The sequence below is a fragment of the Gastrolobium bilobum genome, unplaced genomic scaffold (genome assembly GCF_033153095.1).
Source record: "Gastrolobium bilobum isolate Gb01-03AN ecotype WA unplaced genomic scaffold, APGP_CSIRO_Gbil_v1 utg1738, whole genome shotgun sequence".
Lineage (NCBI taxonomy): Eukaryota > Viridiplantae > Streptophyta > Magnoliopsida > Fabales > Fabaceae > Gastrolobium > Gastrolobium bilobum.
The window spans coordinates 195,024-216,711 of NW_026898452.1; the positions used below are offsets into that span (position 1 = coordinate 195,024).

The window sequence follows — 21,688 nt, forward strand, 5'->3', positions numbered from 1 at the left end:
AACCATTGTTTAATACTTACCTCAATCGCAAATAATCAAGGACCTTGCTCAATGTCCATGCTCTTGCTCCACAAGTCCACTTGGTCTCACACTATAACCAATGAACACATTTACATCATTATCCATCACCAGTTCATATATACGGTACTGTTCATCTCTACAGTACTATTCACATATACGTCACTATTCATGTATTCGACACTATTCAAAAATACGGTATCTTTAATTTTTTCGAATGCATTTTCACCGTTAAAATCTTCATCTAAACATTTTTCTCAACATGAGCTAAGCCACAATCAAGCTCTAACATGCTCATTCAAGCCAAACTTTCAAATGAAAACCTAAATTAAATCTTCCTCAAAACCCAAAGAAAACTAGGATTTCTTAATATAAACTTACCTAGAATGAAGGGGAAAGCTTACTTCAAGATCCCATGGCCTCAAGCACCATCAATATCCATCTTTTCCATGAAATTCAAAATCTTAGGGAAAGAAGATTTCTCTCTACAGTGAACTCCACATGAAAATATGGGTACCAATGTGTTCCTCTCAAAATTTCTCACAAGTTTGGCTTTGGAATGGAGTGATTTGGAGGTCTCTAGCTCTCTCTATGAATTTTGGAAGATTTTCACTCAAACCCTTTTTTTTCATTTTCTTGGTCTCTATCGTTGATCCGCGGAAGGGAAGAAGAATAGTAAAGCTTTTTGAAAATTTTCACTTACATAAGTTAAGTGAAATTCAACTTGGTAAAGGCTTATCTATCTAGTCACCTCTATTTATTACCAAACTTTACACACTAGTCCAGTATATTTTTGTGGTAATATTTATAATTTTACTTTTCACTTTCGGGTAACTTCGTTTACCCGCATTTTTACCCATTAACTGTCATTTTAACTCATTTTTCACCAAAGGTGACATTATTTATTTTTATTCTACTTTCATTATAATTATTCTTTAATATTAAATCCATAACTACATGTGAGGGTTATTATAAATTTGGATCGAACATAGGCAATGGTAATATTGTTGGCCAAGATATGTTCTCAGACTGAGTAGAAATCCAGTTCAATGTGTTTAGTATGTTCATAGAAGACTGGATTTGCTGCAATGTGCAAGGCTGCCTGATTGTCACAAAATAATTCCATAGGTCCATCACGTGCCACACTTAATGATGTAAGGAAAGCTTTGAGTCATACTAACTCTACCGTAGTAGCTGCCATAGACCAATATTCAGCCTCTGCTAAAGAACGTATGACTAACCTGTCTTTTAGTTTTCCAAGAGATCGGAGAGCTTCCCAACATAACAAAGAATCCAGTCAGTGATCGAGGGTTAGACGGAAAGAGGCCCAATCTGAGTCGTAGTATACATGTATCTTCAAGTCGCAATTTGACTTTAGAAGAAGACCTTAGCCTGGGTTCCATTTCATATATCTAAGTACACTCATGATTGCATCAAAATGAGCTTGCTTTGGTTGTTGCATGAATTGTGAGAGTATGTGGATAGCATAAGACAAATAAGGCCTAGTGATAGTGAGTTAAATAAGCTTGCCAACTAGTCATCTGTCATGCTCCGGGTTTGCAAATTCTGGTCCATCTGCCAAAGCCAGTCTATGATTTTGCTCCATAGAAAATTGGGCAGGCTTGTTGCCACTCGGTCCTGATTCCTCAAGTTTAAATTTTAACAAGTTTACTAAGTCAAAATGTTGACTGGCCTTTTGATTGGTAAGAAAACCTTTAAGTGTTCATCTTTCTCCATATGAATGTCACGAACTCAGCCTTGTTCTGCACCTATACCGTTCAGCCATAGAAGACATAAAGGAGCTTAGAACTTCATCTTCCAAGCCATAAAACCCAAGACACCTTTCATAAAAAATGGTCATTGAAGCTTAAGGAACAAAACCTTGTGATGATACATTGTTACTTCTTCCTTTTGATAAAAGTCATTGTTTGCACGTATCAGATAACTAGGTTGAGTAGGTATTTTATATATACATGAGCTTCTAATCATGTTACTCCCACCATGAAGTCCATCACTAGGTATAAGGCAAGAGACTTTCGAACTGTGAAAAAATGTAACACTAATTTTTGCAGTATTATTGGAATTTATAATAAATATGAATAATACACTGACACAAAAAGATATGTGATATGTTCTTGGAATATAGCAATTTGAGAAAATGCACATTATAGCAATTTTTCTTGGTTTTGGGAAATATAATTGTTATGCACAATATAATTGTCATTATGATGCCTTCGAAATTGAAACTCAGGCGAAAAGCCAAGTTGAATATTATGAAACCACGGTACAAAAGCCTGGTTACAAAATAGAAGGGGAACAAAACCACCTTCACTTAAGACTTGCAAGTCAACTTGAAGCCATTACATAGAAGCAGGGCTCAAATATTAAAACATCATGGCAAGGTAAACTGGACTCGGAGAAGTGCATATCGTTAAAATGATCTTGGTTAAAATCAAAACCTATAAAGGTCGCGACAGAGAAGTCGCTAAAATGGGAGGCGATATCACTGCGATATTATGGTGAAATCAAGCCTGAAACCGGTGTGACCTGGACATACGAATCTGGGTTAAAGTAAAATGAGGGAACAAGTAGATACCTTCGTAAATATGGATCCTTGTGATTATGATGCATCAACATGAGATATGAGATACAAGTGAAATTTGTCATGCTGACTCTGATCAAGTCGAAATGCTCCGTACTAAGGTCGAAAGACCCAAGTGGGACATGTGACAATGCTGCCTTTACCTTGGATAGTACCGGGTTACGAAACCTAGTCATGTTTGAAGGCGTCAATGATCACCTTCATCAATGTTGACTTGACAAAACATTATGTTAAAACAAACATGCGTCATTGAGAATGACAAAAATCGGAATTCGTATGATATGCTTTGACCCCGGCCAGGTCAATGAATAAGAACTCGAGAATGTTTATCGAGTTTCAAACATAACCCATCGCAGATGGAGGATATCTGAATTACAGATATAATCCATCTCGGATAGAGGAAAATTTCAACAAGGTTTGAAGTACTTGGAAAATTATCTAATTACAAACCTAAATAATAAATATGCAGAATCTGTTTATCAAATCAAGAAAGTGTTAAATGGTTAGAAGTGCTGAAAAATGCTAAAAAACCTCAAGCAACCTGGCAAATCAATATACGTGAAATACTTAGAAAAATGTATCTAAGTTATCAGGGAGGCATGAAATATGAAATGCAAGATGCCAGTATAAAGGCCAAATCATCCAAAGGCACGAAATGGATGAAAAGCGTCAGAAATATAAGATAAAAAGAACTGGGTAAGAAGCAGACAATATTAATTACAAAGAAAACCGGAATCTAAACCCTACATTCAGCAGAAGTCTCAACATGTTCTATCTAAATGTCACGACAATGCAAGCCAGACTCAAAAAGGTGAATGATTCTGATCAAGTCAAAATTTGTGGAAGACAAGGTATGCACAGCCGGGTTAAAACAGAAGACAATATCACAACGAGATTCTGGCAAAGCCGAGCTCAAATAAATAAAGCTACAATATGTAAAACTAGGCTAATTATAACAAGGAGAAATCAACTTTGCAAAAGAAACATGCGAAGAACCGGGAATAAAACCCCGCAACATCAGTGAAAAGGGAGCTCGAATATCCTCAAACCAGCAAAAAAGGAAAATTACTAAAGCAAGTCAGTATTTCGACATAAAGATACTTGGATTAAAGTAATACAACCCGACAACCCGAATTTCCCGACTGATGGACTGGCGGGCAAATGCAAGAATGGAATCAAAATTAAAAGAGGAAAGCAGTAATCCTCATAAGTCAAGATCTCGATAAGACAGTCAAAAAGACCGGTCAACTAGTCCGAGCTACGTACCTCAGCCAAAAAGGTCGAGGAAAGAATATTGAAATAGCATACACGGTACCCGACTCATGAAACCCGACACAAAAGAAAGAATTAAACAAGAAAGAATAAACCCGAAACTCGGACCCAAAAAAATCCTTCAGAATGGGTCGATGAATCAATAAGACCCCGACAAAGAGGTCAAAGGTAAAACTCTTCCACTCCTAATAGAGATCTTGGTCACAAAAGTTTGACCAAGAAGATTATAGTTAAACAGACTTCGCTTTGGACACCCAAACTACCAGGTATGAAAGCAAAGGAGGATGTCTGAAGTAAGAATTCAACACAACAAGATGGTGGAAGCCATACATCACATAACAAAGGCTAACAAGGCTCGGACCATGAACATGGCCGACTTTCAGACAATGAGAATAAAATATTCGCAAATGCGAGCAAGAGCAATGCACAACAACCCAGCTATACTTATCAGATAGAACAAAAGATCAACATGGTATGCACCCCAACATCCCGGACACCCAGACTGCCGGGCTGGGGGGGCAACAATCCAGGATAAAAGAACATGGGATAAAGACCCAGGATAAAAAATCGGGATAAAGAATGAAGACGAGTTTGGAGAGATGTGGTCCTAGAAAAAGGATGACAACCCAATCTGCGATAAAATGAAGACGGGTTTGGAGAGATGTGGTCCTCGAAAAAGGATCACACCTCAATCCGGGATAAAATGAAGACGGGTTTGAAGAGATGAGTTCTTTGAAAAAAGGATCACACCTTAATCCGGGATAAAATGAAGACATGTTTGGAGAGATGTGGTTATGCAAAAAAGGATCACACCCCAATCCGGGATAAAATAAAGACGGGTTTGGAGAGATGTGGTTCTCGAAAAAGGATCACACCCCAATCTGGGATAAAATGAAGACGGGTTTGGAGAGAAGTGATCCTGGAAAAAAGGATCACACCCCAATCCGCGATAAAATGAAGACAGGTTTGGAGAGATGTGGTCCTTAAAAAAGGATTACACCCCAATCTGGGATAAAATGAAGACGGGTTTGGCGACATGTGATCTTGGAAAAAAAGATCGCATCCCAATCCACGATAAAAATGAAGACGGATTTGGAGAGATGTGATCATGAGAAAAATATCACACCCCAATCTGAAATATAAATATGAAGACGGATTGCAATCCTTACGACAAGATTGCACTTATATCCGAAATGGTTGATAAAAGTCCTAGGATAAAAAATGAAGACAGAGTTGGAGAGATGGGATCCTAGAGAAAGGATCACACCCCAATCCGGGAAAAGACCCGAGATAAAAATTCGGGATAAAGAATGAAGACGAATTCGGAGAGATGGGATCCTAGAGAAAGGATCACACCCCAATCCGGGATAAAGACCCAGGATAAAATATCTGGGATAAAGAATGAAGATGGGTTTGGAGAGATGGAATCCTAGAGAAAGGATCACACCCTAATCCGGGATAAAGACCCAGGATAAAAAATTCGGGATAAAGAATGAAGACGGGTTTGGAGAGATCTGGTCTTGAAAAAAAGATCACACCCCAATCCGCGATAAAATGAAGACACGTTTGGAGAGATGTGGTCCTGAAAAAAGGATCACACCTCAATTCAGAATAAAGACCGAGGATAAAAATCTAGGGTAAATGAAACTCTAGCAAGAAGCTGAGTTAAATACTCAAAAACCAAGGTATTGGAAACCTACGTCTAGCAACGTGCAAGAACCTGGATAGAAAATGGGTTAAAATAAAAGCACATTGCAGGACTATGGCTTCTAGCTGAGGCATAGATAAACAAAAGGACGCTTCTGGATCCTAAATGTTGTAAAAATAAACAACATGTGTACAACCTGTGATAAATGAAATCAGGCTTGAAAAATAAGGGGCAGATTGATACGACCCTGATCAAGTCACCATGACGCCTCAAGTTTCAAAACCTAGTTAAGAAAATTGGGTTAAAAGCATAAAACGGAATCTGCATGAAAGACCTTGGCCAGGTCATTTTTTTAGTTGACGCTGAAAAGCTAATCTAAATCAGTAAAGACACGGTGCAAGAAGCTGGGTTCAAAACGAAAGCCTCAAAAAAAGAAGCTGAGCTCGATGTTAAAAGGAGGCAAACACTGCCTCACCAAAGCACCACCTCAGCCAAAAAGATTGAGGGAAAAATACAAAAACAACATACTCAATTCTCGGTTGAATGAATGACAGAGACAATAACTGCAATAGCTAACCCACTTAAGTTGGCCAAGAAAAGTTCCAACCCAAAGAAAATTATCAGAAAAAGAAGACAAGTTCGGAGGCAACCGTCATTACACCCCGGCAGCCCGGACAATCAGACCACCGGGCTGGGGGGCAACTGTTATAGACCTTACGAAGGCCTATATTCTAGAAGGTCCAATAAAAGGAAGGGAATCTTCTATTAATGACAATCCTATCCAGACAGCTAAGCAGTTGGACTTGGGTCCCCAATATTCCTAAAAGGCCCAGAAGTATCACTTATATCAGGTAATCCATCTATAAATAAGGGGTTAAACCAATAAGGTACAGACACTCTAAACCCTCTCTTAGCTTTTCACTATGCACACACCCCACTCCTTGACTATGACATCGTTTGTTATATTGTGCACAGTGATTCGCTGATCTCTAGGGTACCTCCCCTATAGGTACCCGAGAGAGGGAAAACAGATCCTATATTAACATACCAATCTCTGATTGGACATATCGATCTATCAGATTGTAACAATAATAATCTTAAAAATCATGAAATAGAATAATAAGGAAATATATATAAAAATTCTTCTTTTTTTGGTAGACATAAAAATTCTTTTTCAAAGTACACAAGAATTCTATTCTTCGAAAAAATGAAAAAAATAATAAGCAAAGTGTTGAACTATAATTTTTTTTATTATTGCTAAGAAAAAAAGATTTATTTATTTATTTAAAAACTTTAAATATATTGTTCTTAATTTAAATATCAATGTAATAACGTGTATTTTTGAATTATTTATAATGCTAAAAGTATTTTTATTTCTTTAGATCATCAATTTGTAAGTATATATATGTTGTGTTATTTTATTAATCTCTTATTGCATTTATTAAAGGCATTTTTGTAAAAAATAATAATTATATTATGAGAATATTTCACTTGAATCGAACGTAGGAATTAGCTTTTTTGGAATACAGTATCTATTCGCAAAATTACAATGAGATTTGCCACATTAAAGGAATCACCAGCTCCTTGAAGCACTATCATTTCCGCTATGGATAGAGATAGAATCCATAAGGGTTTACAATTTGGGTTGCGACTAATATTTATAAACGTCCTGGGCTGTTTAGTAAAGGAAAAAATTGAAGATAGTGAAAGGTAAAGAAGTGGCCATGTACCATATCATGCATCATATTCACATATGTGCAATAACGAATTATCATGTAGATTCTAATGACTGTAAATCATTGCAGTCATTGCAGTCATAGTAAATGTCATAATAACAATGCAACAGCAATTTTAATATCTAAATTTTTTGCAGTTTTCAAACCTGTAATATACAGCAACTGAGATCATGAAAATAATGAAAAAGTCATTCCAAATTCAACGTGAGGCACTGAAAATCTGTGTGTGCCAATTACAAGCTGAACCTAACTGCTAGGGAGCTATTTATGGGTTGGGATCATGTTTAACTAAAAAAGAGATTGTGGTCCTTCCTTATTCATAAAAAACTGGAGGATTTTAGGGACCAGATGGCCTTTGTCAATAATGAAACTACTATGAGGCAATTCAATAAGCACGTGGAAGTACCAGACTGTGATATCAGAACTTTGTGATGTCTTGTTCTGGTACCTTCCCAAAGCGGGACTAAAAATTCTGAAACCATCTTGTTTAAATGTTGTCTTTCCTTACCTGGATTGTGGAACTTGGAACTCTTTGTTGTTTAGATCTAACAAAAACAATTTGGAGGCTTATTAATGCGTATTAGGGACATTGTTATTTCTCAAAGTATAAGTGGAGATGATTTTAATAATTCCCGTCTTCTATATGAAAGTTAAATTCCAATATAAGATAAAATATGTGTGCATGATGTACCAAAAAAAAAAATTATGTGTGCATTTTTCATCCTTAAATTTCAAAAAATTCATATATGAATTTACTCGTGGTGAAAGAAGACAAGAGAAGGCCGGGTTGAATCAAATTTTTCAAAAACAAATTATGCAAAACAAACCAAAGAACACAACTTCGCAAAGATCAAGCAACTAGTATATGAAATTAGTCAACTTATGTCGGTGTAAATTTAAAAGTTAAATTAGAAACAGAAAATATGTGCTTGAAGAATAGGTGGCTCTTCTATATGGACATTTGAGGGTACTTGGCCTCTAGTTTGCACCATGACATTTGAGGGCTCTTCCATATGCTCGTGTGATGAAGAAATCCCAACGATCCAATGTCAAAAGATGAAATACCCCAAATTTTTGTTTAAACAAAATCTATATTAATAGCTGTCTATATAGCTGCTATTTTTCAGACTTAAGAAATTTTTTTATTTTGTTCTATCACATATATTCGAATGACTTCAGACATTAATTTTAAGAGTAAATATCCTTTTTAGTCCCTGGCAATATTCATGAAGGCCTTTTCAGTCCCTGGCAATTAAAAAGAACCAAATTGGTCCCTGGAATTACAAAAAAAGGACTACGAATCCTTCTGTGAACTCCACTGTCACGGCCAAACTAACGGTGCCCATGTGACACGTTAGTGTTATGACGGGGCTTGCACGAGGACCATTTTGGTCCCTGACAAAATGCACGGGACTCATTTTGGTCCGTGACAACATAAAAATAGGACAAGACTTCATTGAAATGTCTACATCTTGTGCTATAAATGCAAGAAAAAATTATCTTTTGGAATGGACCTGTTATTGAACAATAACAGTGAATAGCTGGACATATTAAATCTAGAAGGACCCGATTCAATGAGTGGTTGTGTTGGCATTATTGGGCCAGCGTCTCCCATAAAATTTAATGAGCTTAACATCTCAGCCCATTACGCATGTAATGGGAGCTGACCCTTTAGCTAGATGTTCATTTTGAAAATCTTTAACGAAAAAAGTTGTACTCTTATCAATAGTCACTACTAAAAAAAGCTCTATTATCGACGGAATTTATCAACGGAAAATATTCTGTCAAAAATAGTAACGGAATTTTTGACGAAAATTCAATTCCGTTGGAAATAGAGACGGAAAAAATTTCCGTTGAATTTTGAGATGGAAATTTTCAACGGAAAATAAATTCCATCAAATATTTTAACGGAAATTAAATTCCGTTGAAATTTTCTGTCAAAAATTTATCACATAATTATTTTTAATCGAAAAATATCGACGGACAACAAATTCTGTTGATAATTACAACAGAATAATATTCCGTTTAAAATTTCAACGGAAATTTTCCGTTGAAAATTGCAACGGCATAGTTTTTCGTTGAAAATTCATACGGAATTCTTTTCCGTCGAAAAATGCAACGGAATTTTTCTGTTGAAACTTTTGACGGAATAATTTCCGTCTAAAATTGCAACGAAATTTGGGTCCGTTGAAACTTTCAACGGAATTTTGGTCTTTTTCCGTCGAAAATTTCAACGGAGTTTTTTTCCGTTGATAATTTTCAATTCATCACAACCATTATCAAAAACCCTAAATTTCTTTTTTGCAAGTATGCTGTCATTTATAATTATTTATGGTGTTGTGCATATATATTGAAACATTTACATGAGAATGCAAGTAGTGACTATTCACATTTGGAAGTGTTGAAGAAGTGGGTGAAGTTATAAGTATACTAAAATGATGCTCAGATGTACTCACATGATAATGGATGTGAAAATACATAAACATGCTGCTAACAAATCTCTGTAATCTTTATAATACTCAAATCAATATCATATATGTTGATAATTGCATATCGCTCATGTTGTGTTTGTTTTCGTTGATTGCATTTTTTATATTGTTTAGATTTACTATTGATGGCTTCCAGTAAGTCTGTGCTTAGGAGGTTTTGTCCCTCATTGGCCTTTGGCGTGTGTACCATTTATATGATTAATTCTGTCAAGGCCTAAGACCTCATCTTTTCTTTGAAGCTTATTTCAATAAAGATTAAAGAGATTTGTTAGCAACATATTTACGTATTTTCATATCCATTATCATATGAGTACATCTTAGCATCATTTTTGTATACTCATAACTTCACCCACTACTTCAACACTTGTAGTTGTGGATAGTCATGACTACTTGCATTCTCATGTGAATGTTTCAATATGTATGCACAATACCATAAACAATTATAAATGATAGCATTCTTGCATAAAAGAAATTTATGGTTTTTCACAATGCTTGTGATTACTTGAAGATCAAAATGAAGGAGTAAAATTCTGTCAAAATTATAAACGGAAAAAAAAGTCCGTTGAAATTTTCAACGGAAAATAATTCCGTTGAAATTTTCGACGGAAAAAGTCCAGAAATCCGTTGGATTTTCAACGGAAAATTATTCCGTTGCAATTTTCGACAGAAAAAGTCCAATATTCCGTTGGAATTTTCAACGGAAAATTATTCCGTTGCAATTTTCAACGGAAATAATTCCGTTGCAGTTTTCAACGGAAAAAGTCAAATATTCCGTTGGAATTTTCAATGGAAACTTTTTCCGTTGCAATTTTCAACGGAAATAATTCCGTTGCAATTTTCAACGGAAATAATTCCGTTGCAATTTTTGACACTTCATTTAGTAATACACTTTGCACCAAAATGTAAATGGACAAAGTAAAAAATCACGCAAGCCCACCCACCTGTTCTATAAATTTATAACTGTCTTCATCGCTCTAATCATAGAACTTCTAGAGTTGTAGAAAGTTGCTAAAAGGTGAAAATTTCATTTCTCTATCTCTCACTTAAATAAATACTTGTAAGATGATGATGTCTGGGACATTTGCATCTGCTGTTGCTTTATTCTACTCAGATCAGTGTCATATATGATGATGAAGGAGAAAAATTCAGTCAAAATTATCAACGGAAAAAAAGTCCGTTGAAATTTTTGACGGAAAAAGTCCAAAATTCCGTTGGAATTTTCAACGAAAAAATATTCCGTTGCAATTTTCGACGGAAAAAGTCCAATATTCCGTTGGAATTTTCAACGAAAAATTATTCCGTTTCAATTTTCAACGGAAATAATTCCGTTGCAGTTTTCAACGGAAAAAGTCCAATATTCCGTTGGAATTTTCAACAGAAATAATTCCGTTGCAATTTTCAACGGAAATAATTCCGTTGCAATTTTTGACACTTCATTTAGTAATACACTTTGCACCAATTTAAAATTACAAATATTTAAAATTTAATTTACATGATATATACGAATTTGTTGTCTTTGTATATCAAATTAAAAAAATTATTTTTTATAATATCTAAATATTTACTTAAAAATTTGATTATAAAAAGATAAAAAAGTACTAATTTGATTAGTATGGAAAGTTATTTGAATGTAAAAACTTTATAATTAGTCTATTGTTTACTAATAGAATTTAATTATAAAAAGATAAAAAAAGTACTATTTTGGTTTTTGAAATTAAAAAAATGAAAAATAAAAGTACGCCGATGGTCATCATCTTATAAGACTCTTATTTAATTTTTTACGTTATTAAATATGAAAATTTCATGTTAATAAATAATGTCTTTAATGTTGATTTTACTAACTTTATATAATTGTACTAGTCTTTCAAATATTATGCACACACGTATCATGTGTACTTTATTACATGTTTATATCATTTTACAATTATTTGTATGTATATTATCTGTTATCTATAGTTATTTAATTATATTTTACGTACTTAAAATTTAAATTTAACATATACTTTAAGATATTTTAGATAAAAAAAACTCTATGTACGATTTTTTATGCAATAGTTTAAATTTTTGAAATATTTAATCCGTTGTTATTGATTTTTAGACCATGTTGAAATTTTAGGGCTTAAATAATGACAAGCAAAAGGAAAGAATAACTGTTAACAAAGAATTATTAAGGAAACTTAATAAATATATAAATTACTGCTATTTTCATTAACTATTAAAAGACACCTCTCGTAAATGAAATTATATTTAGAAATTTGTTCGAGAAAAATTTATTTTTAATGTGGATATTTTTAATATTTTAAATAAGTTTTTTTTCAAATTCTTTGTCAATTTTTACTACTCTGTTTTTATAATTGGGTTCTTTTTTTTTTCTAATCCTAATCCTCTCGGTAATTTTGCGCTTTCCCCCCCTTTTTTGGCTGTTCCTATTGCTTAACTCCATTCTTTTACGAAACATCTCACTCCGATTCAGATTTCCCTCATTCTCTCTCTCCGATTCATGCGCTCAAGGGACCATCCTTCAATACGATGCAGCGTCTTTATTTTAGGGTTTCGCTTAATCAAATCCCATGGCTATCAGAGGCGTGGATTTCAAATGGTTAGTTCTCTGTCTCTCTCTCTCCCCCCTCTATATGTATTGTATATTCATGGGTCTGCTCAGAAGCTTCTCTATTTAGGTTTTCCTTAAAGCCCTCTTTTTTTTTCCCTTTTATAATATTTTAACATGCATAGTAGTGTATAAATCATATGCATAAAACTTGAGCTTTTCACATGAACAATACTGAGTCTTTTTTTTTTTAATTTTATATTTGATTTTACCTAATTGGGTTATTGGGAATTTCGTATCTATGGTTTATAAGGGAAAGTAGGTAAATTCATCTGTCTGGTGTTGAGAGTAGTGATTAATCCAATTTGTTTTGGATGGCATTGATATAAAGCCATCCTTGCTTACAGGATGTGTTTTCTTAGACCTTCTTTCTGTAAAGAGGAAATAGCTGAAGTGCTTAATCTAATATTATTTTCATTCTCGATATCTGCCTCACTCCAAAAGTGACGCTTAAATTAATGGCTGAAGTATTCCTTGCTTCACATTCGTTTGTCTTAACTTGTATCTTGAGAAGAGATATTTTTAAGGCAGTTTTATGATTATGTCGCTTTTTCATGATCTTGAGATTAATCGTTTTGTTGAGATAATTATTTATTTATTTCATTGATTGCAGATACTTTTCATGAGGTAAGAAAGAGACGTGACCGAAAGAAGGAGGTGCGTTTTTTGCCCCATTTCAAAGTTCTTTACTTTTTTCCCCTTAGTTGCTATATGTTTATATTTCAGCAGTTGCATATTTGCTGCTCATGTAAGTTGAGTTTAAGCCCGTTGAATATTTATTTCATATCTTGTTATTTGGAGTTAAATTCTTGGACATTATCATATTGCGTGAATGTCATTCCTTCCCTCTTCCAAGTGTGTTTGTTTTCCTGCATATTTAATAAAGTTTTTCTTTTTTTTTTCTCAGTGATTCGTCTTTCTTATTAAGGGCTTTTGTTTAGCAGACTGTGATCTTATGGAACCTGACAGGTATCCTTCTTACTCTGTCTTTTTTCTGAGATAAAAACCGGGGGAAAAAAATCATCATTCCGTACAAATCATAATATATATTTGAATTTTTACATTAACATTAGCATATGTTCGTATTGGCACTGCAATTTTTGTTTCAGTAATTTATTATTGGTTATTGATTAAAATGAATTATTCAGCTATGACTTGTTTTGCCATGAATTGGTGGAATTTGATAAATTTGCAACACCTTTGACCATAGTACCTGCCTTCAGTGTTCTTGCAATGGGCTTATCTGATGTTTGATACCCAGTGACCACATAGGTTTAGTTATTTCCTTCCCTTATCATTCCATTATGCTATTAAGTTGATAATTGGATACATATTTTTTTTTCTGGTCATACTCTTGTTGCCACGAAAAGAAGTTGAACAAAAAGAATAGGTAATAAATACAAGTTCTGTTATCATGTCTCACCTTGGTTTTTGTGGCTCCTACAGCCAAGACAATGACCTCATTTTCCTCTCTAAGTCGATAAGGAGAGTATATATTGTATGTAGAAATATACAATATAATATCACACATGAAGTTGAATTTGGGAGTTTGCAAACAGATTATTAATGAACTTATTTCAAGGTGTATACATAACAGTAGCAAAACAAAAAATAGAATAAATTTATGATCAAGATAATATGAAAGGTTCAAATAGGTAGAAACCTTATTACATTCTCTCAAAAAATGAGGATTCAGTCTTTGGAATTGGAAGTGAAGTCATAGAGTTGGTATAGGTTTAACTTTTAGTTTCTTTTAACTTTTCCTCTAGGCGCAGTACGTGTTTGTGATGATATTTCAAACGGGGGAACTGTTGAACATGCTTATAAAAGGAATATTCAACTTATAGAAGCCTAATCTTCTGCTCCAATCCCAAGATGAAAGAAACCATGAGTTAGTAGATCACTTAACCATGGTTATTACAGTGGAACTAAACTAGCTATGACTCTGGATAAACTTTAATTATATTGTTAAGGGTTTTTTTTCATGAAAAAAAAGTTTAATTCATGAAAAGGTTGTGTTGTCTTAATTGATTTTCACGCTACAAATTTGAGTTTTCCATACAACTACCATTGTTCATCTTTATTTTTAGAATTATTATTAGAGTATTTTTTCTGCATTTTTGTGACCACCACTAATCTGGGGATCTTAATCCTTAACTTCAAATGACTCTGCATGGTCTTCATGCTTATGAAGTATGACATAAAAAAACTTTGATTTTATTACTCCTCGTAGGTTGGGAATTGATGAAGAGCTTGTGGCTTTGCTTGGCAAATATTCACCGGTTGGTAACTGTATTCAGCTACCTTGATTTTATTTTCACGTCTTAACTTTTATGTTGCAACAAAGTTTTCAAATTGCTTGAACATCATAATAAGTGAAGGATTGGGAAAAGAAAAGTGTTTGAGATATGTCATGTGATACATTACAACCATTGGAGGTATAGACTTAGAAAATTATTATATAGTCTCTGCCTATATGATGTGCTGAAGGAGCATCATTAATTAAGGCTTATGTTCATTTCTGTTGAGGAGTGGTAAATGTAAGAAAATAACGTTTCACTGTTTGAAATTTTATGGCTCTGGAATACTGACCGACAGTTAAAAACTTATGTCTTACATCATATATCCATTGTGTTTCTATTTGGAAACCATATGAAGTGTGCATATTATTATTGATGCATTTTGATTTGTCAGATTCCTGTTACCTATGCTGGCGGTGTGACTGTAATGGCTGACTTAGAGAGGATAAAAACAGCTGGAATGGAGCGTGTGGATGTTACTGTGGGCAGTGCCTTGGATATTTTTGGGGGGAACTTGGCTTATAAAGAGGTTGTAGCTTGGCATACCCAGCAACAGGCCTCCATGGTTTAATTAGTATGATTGAGACATGTTGGGGGTGGTGGCAGGGACTTGTTTAATTGTTTATCTAAATGTGTAACCATGTATCCAGTGATCTTTCTATCAATAAATACATCACAGATATTATTGTCTTTTCTAGAATTTTACTCTTAAAGTGTTGTTAAAATATAGTTAATTTTTGGCCTTGGCCCGCATGGGCTAGGGCCTAACGGGCCGGGCTGGCCCGTTTTGACGGCTCTATCCGTAAGCAATTTTCAAAATGACATAATATTTATGTTGGCAGTTTAAAATGCCATTAAATTTGTTGAATTAAAATCCATATGAATTTAATGTTTTTTAAAAAATTTAAAATATTATTTTCGACGGAATTCTATGTACATTCCGTTGTAAACGGTTAAGAATTTTCAACTGAATTTAATTCCGTTGAAATTTTCGACGGAGTTATAGATAAATTCCGTTGCAAACTGTTACAGAACTTTTGGGTGGAATTGTTTTTCGTTGAAATTTTCAACGGAATTATATATAAAAACCGTTGGAAACTGAAACGGAACTTTTCGACAGAATTATTTTCCGTTGAAAGTATAGACGGAATTGTAGATAAATTCCGTCGAAAATTGTAACGGAATTTTTCAACGGAAATTAATTTCGTCAAAAATTTCAACGAAATTTTTGTTAATTTCTGTTGCAAATTTCCGTTGAAATTTTTGACGGATATATTTTCCGTTGAAATTGTTGACGGAATTTATTATTTTAATTTTATTTCATGACTTTATTTATTGACGGAAAAGTAAGGCTTCCAACGGAATACATTCCGTTGAAGTTTTCAACGGAAAAATATTCCGTTGTAAATTTCAACGGAAAAATATATTCCGTTGCCTTTCGACGAAGGATTATCCAACAGCAAAGTTCCGTCGAAAATTCCGTCGAAAAATGATTTTCCAACGGAATTTTCATAATTTCCAACGGAAAAATTCCGTTGAAAATATTAATATTTCTAGTAGTGAGTAGTAATCTAGTAATGACTTTTCTTGTCGTAAGGGGTTATTTTAGATGACATGTGGATGTGGTTCGATTCAGTTTTCTCTGCAGAACCAAATCAAATTGATTTTAGTGGCTTATTTTGAGTAGAGGTGCTAAACGAACCAAAAGTCTTTCAGGGGTCTTTGGTTCGGCTCGTGAAGGTCTAAGCTTACATGTCTAAAATTAGTTGTTGACACCAGGTTTGAACCTGTATAAAAGCTCGTTTAGTAAAAAGGCCTCAGGCTTCAATTCAAAAGCTCGGTCTTAGAGCCTCTCAGGCTGGTTAGAATATTATTTTTTATTTTTATTTTATGTTTTTTGTACTACTTGTAATAGCTCTTTCTTTCTCCTCAATCCATTTCACTCCATTTTAATGGTTAAACAGACTTTTTTAATGATTTTGTTCTATATTATACTGTTTAGATATACATTTAATTTATGAATATTTATGAAATTACTAGTGTTGTTGATTGTATATTCTGTTTCGATAATTTTTTGTTTTCTTATTTTTTTTTAAAACAGGCTAAACCAGGCTTTTATATTTTGCAAATAAGTCAGGCCACAGGCCGATAATTATAGTTATAATAGGTAACAGGCTTGGTCAAGCTGACACATTTAAATACAGGCTTAGCCTTTTATGACCAAAGTTCGGCTCGGCTCGGCCCGTTAACACCCCTAATTTTGAGGGACCGTAGCGGTTTAGTGGTTTGGTTCGACGAATCAAATGTCGGTTTTATTTTTTTATGAATAAGTTTTGGTTCCAAACAAAATCCGTTTTGAACCGATTTTAACGCAAAATGTAACACCTCGTTCTAAAACCGGTTTGTTAACATCACGTATGGCACTAGGCGCAGTTACAATCACAACAATTGAATTAAAGTATGGATAAACTTTTTCCTTTTTGTTTATAAACGTTTATATTTAAAATCAAATCAGTAATTAAAACAATTCCAATAGTTGTAATCATAACTCAAACTATGTGTGGAACACCTAATGAAATTTTATTTAAACCATATGTTACCACTATAGTGTGCCAAGTAGTCCCCTTAGACTAACGAGGCTTATAAACTCATTTTTATTGTTATTAAACACTAAATATCTCTACTCTTTATTTATTTAAAAAAATTCTATACTACTTTTATGGTCCCCACCTTCACATATGTTATAGAATTCTTCGTTAGCTACGCGTGGGTTCAAACCGCGCTCAAATCGGAGCACCGTAGCTCAAGTTATGAATTTTTGAAGAAAAACTTCTTAATTTCACAGGGGTCCTGCCCTGACAGCGCCAAACCCGCGTTGAGAGCGCCAACCTTACTGCCATTTTTGCACCCTACGACACTGAGAGCGCCAACTTGGCGCTGAGAGCGCCACGGTTCTGGAGATTTCACCATATTTTGGTATTTTACTCATAACTTGAGCTATACTTATCTGATTGACACAATCTTGGTCTTGTTGGAAAGCTAATAAAAAGATCTATAACTTCCGTTAAGACACAATGGTCCAAATCTATCATATAGGATATGAAAAATGGAAAACAAGACATGATTTCCTTATTTTTTTTTCATTAATACTCAAGCTATAGGCCTTCTTCCACCTAATTGACACTTTATAACTACTATAAGACATCTTCTCTACAATTTTAAGACATATATTTGATATCCATGCCCTTCAATCATGTATACAATGAGTACAATGTTCAAGTGTCTCTAATACATAATCATGGGATTTAGATACAAAACACTATGATCAAATCTTTGGCTCCCATCAACCAAAGAGATACCAAGGGAGATGAGCATAGGCTCAGTCCATCAAAATAAAGCATGCCATACATATAACTAATGGCTTTCAAATATCAATCCTATACATAGGAACTACAAAATGGCATGCATAATCCCAAATGATGCAAAATCTTCATATATCAACTAGTCCAAATATGGTCACTTGCCATCAGAGGCTCCAGCAACATCTTTACCTGAAAAATGACCCTAATTCATTTAATTAGGCCATATTCTTAATTTTACTCACTAGTACATGCTTAATTACTTAATTACATGTAATTTACTAATTAATTAGGCTAGGGCTATTATACAAAAAAAAAGTAAAATATAAATATAAAAATGCTAGGGGTTATAGAAAAAAAAAAAAAAACTGATTTGGTTGTTTTGATTATTGAAACGGTTCAAAAAAAATGACTCAATTCTTGAACCGGTTTAGTTTTTAAATAAATTAGTAAAAGTATAATTATTTTAATACAGTTGGATATAAAATTTAATTTGGTTCTTTTGAATTTTGTACACATTCCAACGAGGGGCTGACCAAGGGAGGGATGAGCATTGATGATCACACCTCCTTAAATTTTGATTATTTTATTATTATATGTATAATATAATATTTTTTAATAATAATAAACTTTTAGAGCTAATAGTTAGTTCATCATTAAAAACTATTTATAATAATTAGTCCATCTTATTATTTTTAATAACACTTATTTTCTTTTTGTTCCCGTCGCAAAAAATACTGGGTCCGCCAGTTATCTCTTCCTATCTATTGCTTTTATCACTTTATGTATGCGGAGCCTAGAAAGTTATTCAATGCGTGCAATAACTTCAAAGTTTGTGTATATGCCAGCGCCTTTCTTTTGTCTCGCTTTACACTGTTTACTGTTGGATCGAATAGTAAGATTTAGGCTAATACATTTAAGGAGAAAAACATACCTCCTACATATTTATCAAAAGATATGTTTTAATTTATTTTTAAAAAAAAATTGGCCTCACATATTTTGTATCTACAACATGAGAAAAACTATTTTATGTGACATGAGAGTCATTTTCCTCTGTATTTAAATGGAAAAAATTACACCCTAATTGTTGTTATAATTAACTTTTAAATGCGCTACATCTAACAATATTTTTTCCTTGCCAATACGCTAGTCCTTCTAAAATATTAGCATAAAAATTGAATGAATAAGATGATCTCTTGATATGTCTGCAATATGCAAAATTCAGAACGGAAGCAAGGCATTTTTGTTTTAGTACTGAGAATCTCCTTTTGCATATTTGCATTAGGATATTAGTACTCTCCCTTTGTTTGCATATGTGATTTATTTTAACTCCTCTAGTAGTATATAAAACTATTAATTTCATCAATTATAGTTTTCATCCTGATGTGCCTCTGGCAAGTGTGATTTTCTGTGTTAAAATTGATAAGAATTGAGTCATAAAAAAGCAATTTAAATACATATTTTCTATTTATATTGATTCTTTCTATGTCAATAATATTCACCTTTTGGTAGTGTTTTTACAGGAAAAAGAAGTAAAAATTATAAAAAAACCTGTTAACGCGACTCCACACAGATGTATTACAGTACAATGTACAGAGACATGGCGCGGAATGGCGGCACACTGGCGCACACCCGCGCCAGTTTACGAACTGCACAGCGGTACTTTGGAAGTGGCGCCAACTGACGCCAAATTTATAAAAAGTAAATTGTGTCAGAAGCATGGCGCCACTTGGCGCCAAAATGGAGCCAAGTGGCGCCAAAATAAGACTAGGGTGGCGCCAAGGTTAAAGAAGAATGGCGCCAACTGGCGCCATGTTACGTAGAAGCGGTTCCGACTTTTTTTAATTGGGCAGAAGCGCGGCACAAACTGGCGCCAACTGGCGCCGGGTTGCGGGAAAATAATACAGTGTTGTCCTGGGGATATTTTTGGAAGAAGAAAAAGAGACTTATAAATAATACCGTGTTGTATGGCTGCAGGTGTAGGACACCTACTTGCTGGACAGAGGTTGGAGTATAATAGCCCTAACCTAATTAATTAGCAAATTACATGTAATTAAATGATTAAGCATGTATTGGTGAGTAAAATTAAGTATAAGACTTAATTAAATGAATCTGAGTCACTTTGGAGTTAAAAAGTGTACTCAGTGAAAACTAAGGGGTATAAATGGGTACTGCCGAAAGTGCCCAAAATATACAAATAAAATTGTAAATATTCCTAGAATAATATTCCAGACTTTTGGGTAAAGTTTGGTAATTAATGGAGCGGAATAGATAGACGAACTAATACCCACACATTACCACTTAAGATATGTTAAGTGACAAAAAGAGAAAAAGAACCCACTTCCCCCCAGAAACCCGTCGAGAGCCAGACAGAGAAGAAAAGAAGAAGAAGGAGAAGGAAGGAGAAGAGGGAGAGAGAGAACCTAGGGGAGGCAAACGTTGACCAAATCTATCCGTTCAAAAGCCTAAACCACTCTAAATTTTCCCCTCTTTCATAATCCTAGCTTTGTTTTGAGTGGGGAGCATTGTGGAAAGGGATATTGCCCCTCAAAAACTCGGCCCTTTGTGAGATTTTGGGGTTTTGGAAATTTCTACCTCCATGGGAGTTTGAGGAACGCTCCTTGCTTGGTTGTGCAACCATTGGTGGTAAGATTCTACCACTTGAACCTTATTTTCATGGAAAATTGCATGACTTAGGGTTTATGAATAGTGTTTTAGGGTTTTGATGAAATGTTGTTAAATTAGCTATGTTCTAGGAAGAATAGAGCTTAGAGCATGTTGTGAAAAATGCTAGGAACGACATTTAATCGGTGAAAATGAGCTTAGATAGCTAAATGAGTATATTTGGAAAATGGCAAGAATGTGATGCTTGATATTGGACTTTCTTGCAATTGTACTCAATGGTTTGGTTGATTGATGATTGTGTCCTAATGATGTCTAGGATTGAGGCATTTGGACCAACCGTAAGTGATCAACCATTGGAGCAAGCTATGGAGCTTGATTAGCTCCATTGGATAGGTAAGTTCATGCTTATGTTTGGTATGAATTGGATAGCTTGGTTGATAGCTATGAGATGTTATTGAATGCAATATGTGTTAATTGCATTAAACCTTGTGTAGGTTTTGTTTGAGAAGTGGAGTATTGTAATTGACTGACTGTAGAATCCGTGGGTGGTGAACAAAGGTCGAATTGAAGCTTGAGGTAAGCCTTCGGACCTTGGGTGTAATTCCCTTGATTGTTCCACCAAGCCCTGAAAGGGTAGTGGTGATTATAGTGTATATAAATGCAATAAAATAGTGTAATGCTTTGTTATACGTATGTGTATGCATTTGGTGTGGCATATGATGGTGTTTCCCTGTGTGGTATGTTGCATGACGATGCGTAAATCATACTTTGTAGTTAGCTGGCCAGTAGGACTATTTGCATATGAGTTTCCTTAGGACGGCTTGAGAGCTCGAGGGATTTCTCCTGGAGATGTTATTGTACTTTGCATAGATATGTATTTACTGCATTATTATTGTTATTGCTATTACATTGATATGGAACTGTGGGGTGGAGAGATGCTCCAAGGACCCCTGGTTTACTGGATATATTCGTATATCTCACCCCGTGTTGTGGGGACCCCCTTTAGGTAAGGATGCTACAGGAGCCTCTGG

General features: G+C 34.4%; 2 protein-coding genes across 3 annotated transcripts in view; both read left to right on the forward strand.

The window, feature by feature from the left end:
• LOC133316465 (glycerol-3-phosphate 2-O-acyltransferase 6-like) overlaps positions 1–21,688 on the forward strand; it is a 91,129-nt gene that overhangs the window by 6,201 nt on the left and 63,240 nt on the right. The window lies entirely within an intron of this gene.
• Positions 12,228–15,344, forward strand: LOC133316468 (1-(5-phosphoribosyl)-5-[(5-phosphoribosylamino)methylideneamino] imidazole-4-carboxamide isomerase, chloroplastic-like). 2 transcript variants are annotated; one of them, XM_061518224.1, is made up of 5 exons: positions 12,228–12,364; positions 12,987–13,030; positions 13,281–13,342; positions 14,607–14,655; positions 15,068–15,344. In XM_061518224.1, exons 3-5 carry the CDS (start codon positions 13,329–13,331, stop codon positions 15,242–15,244), a joined length of 240 nt encoding a protein of 79 aa, XP_061374208.1. In that variant the 5' UTR covers positions 12,228–12,364; positions 12,987–13,030; positions 13,281–13,328; the 3' UTR covers positions 15,245–15,344. The 2 variants fall into 2 exon arrangements, with proteins under 2 accessions (XP_061374208.1, XP_061374211.1); XM_061518227.1 differs by having other exon boundaries at positions 13,318–13,342.

Excerpts from the sequence above, each read along its gene's own strand:
- LOC133316468 (XM_061518224.1), top strand. Across the intron at positions 14,656-15,067 it reads TGCTTGGCAAATATTCACCG|ATTCCTGTTACCTATGCTGG; the intron begins GTTGGTAACTGT and ends TTGATTTGTCAG.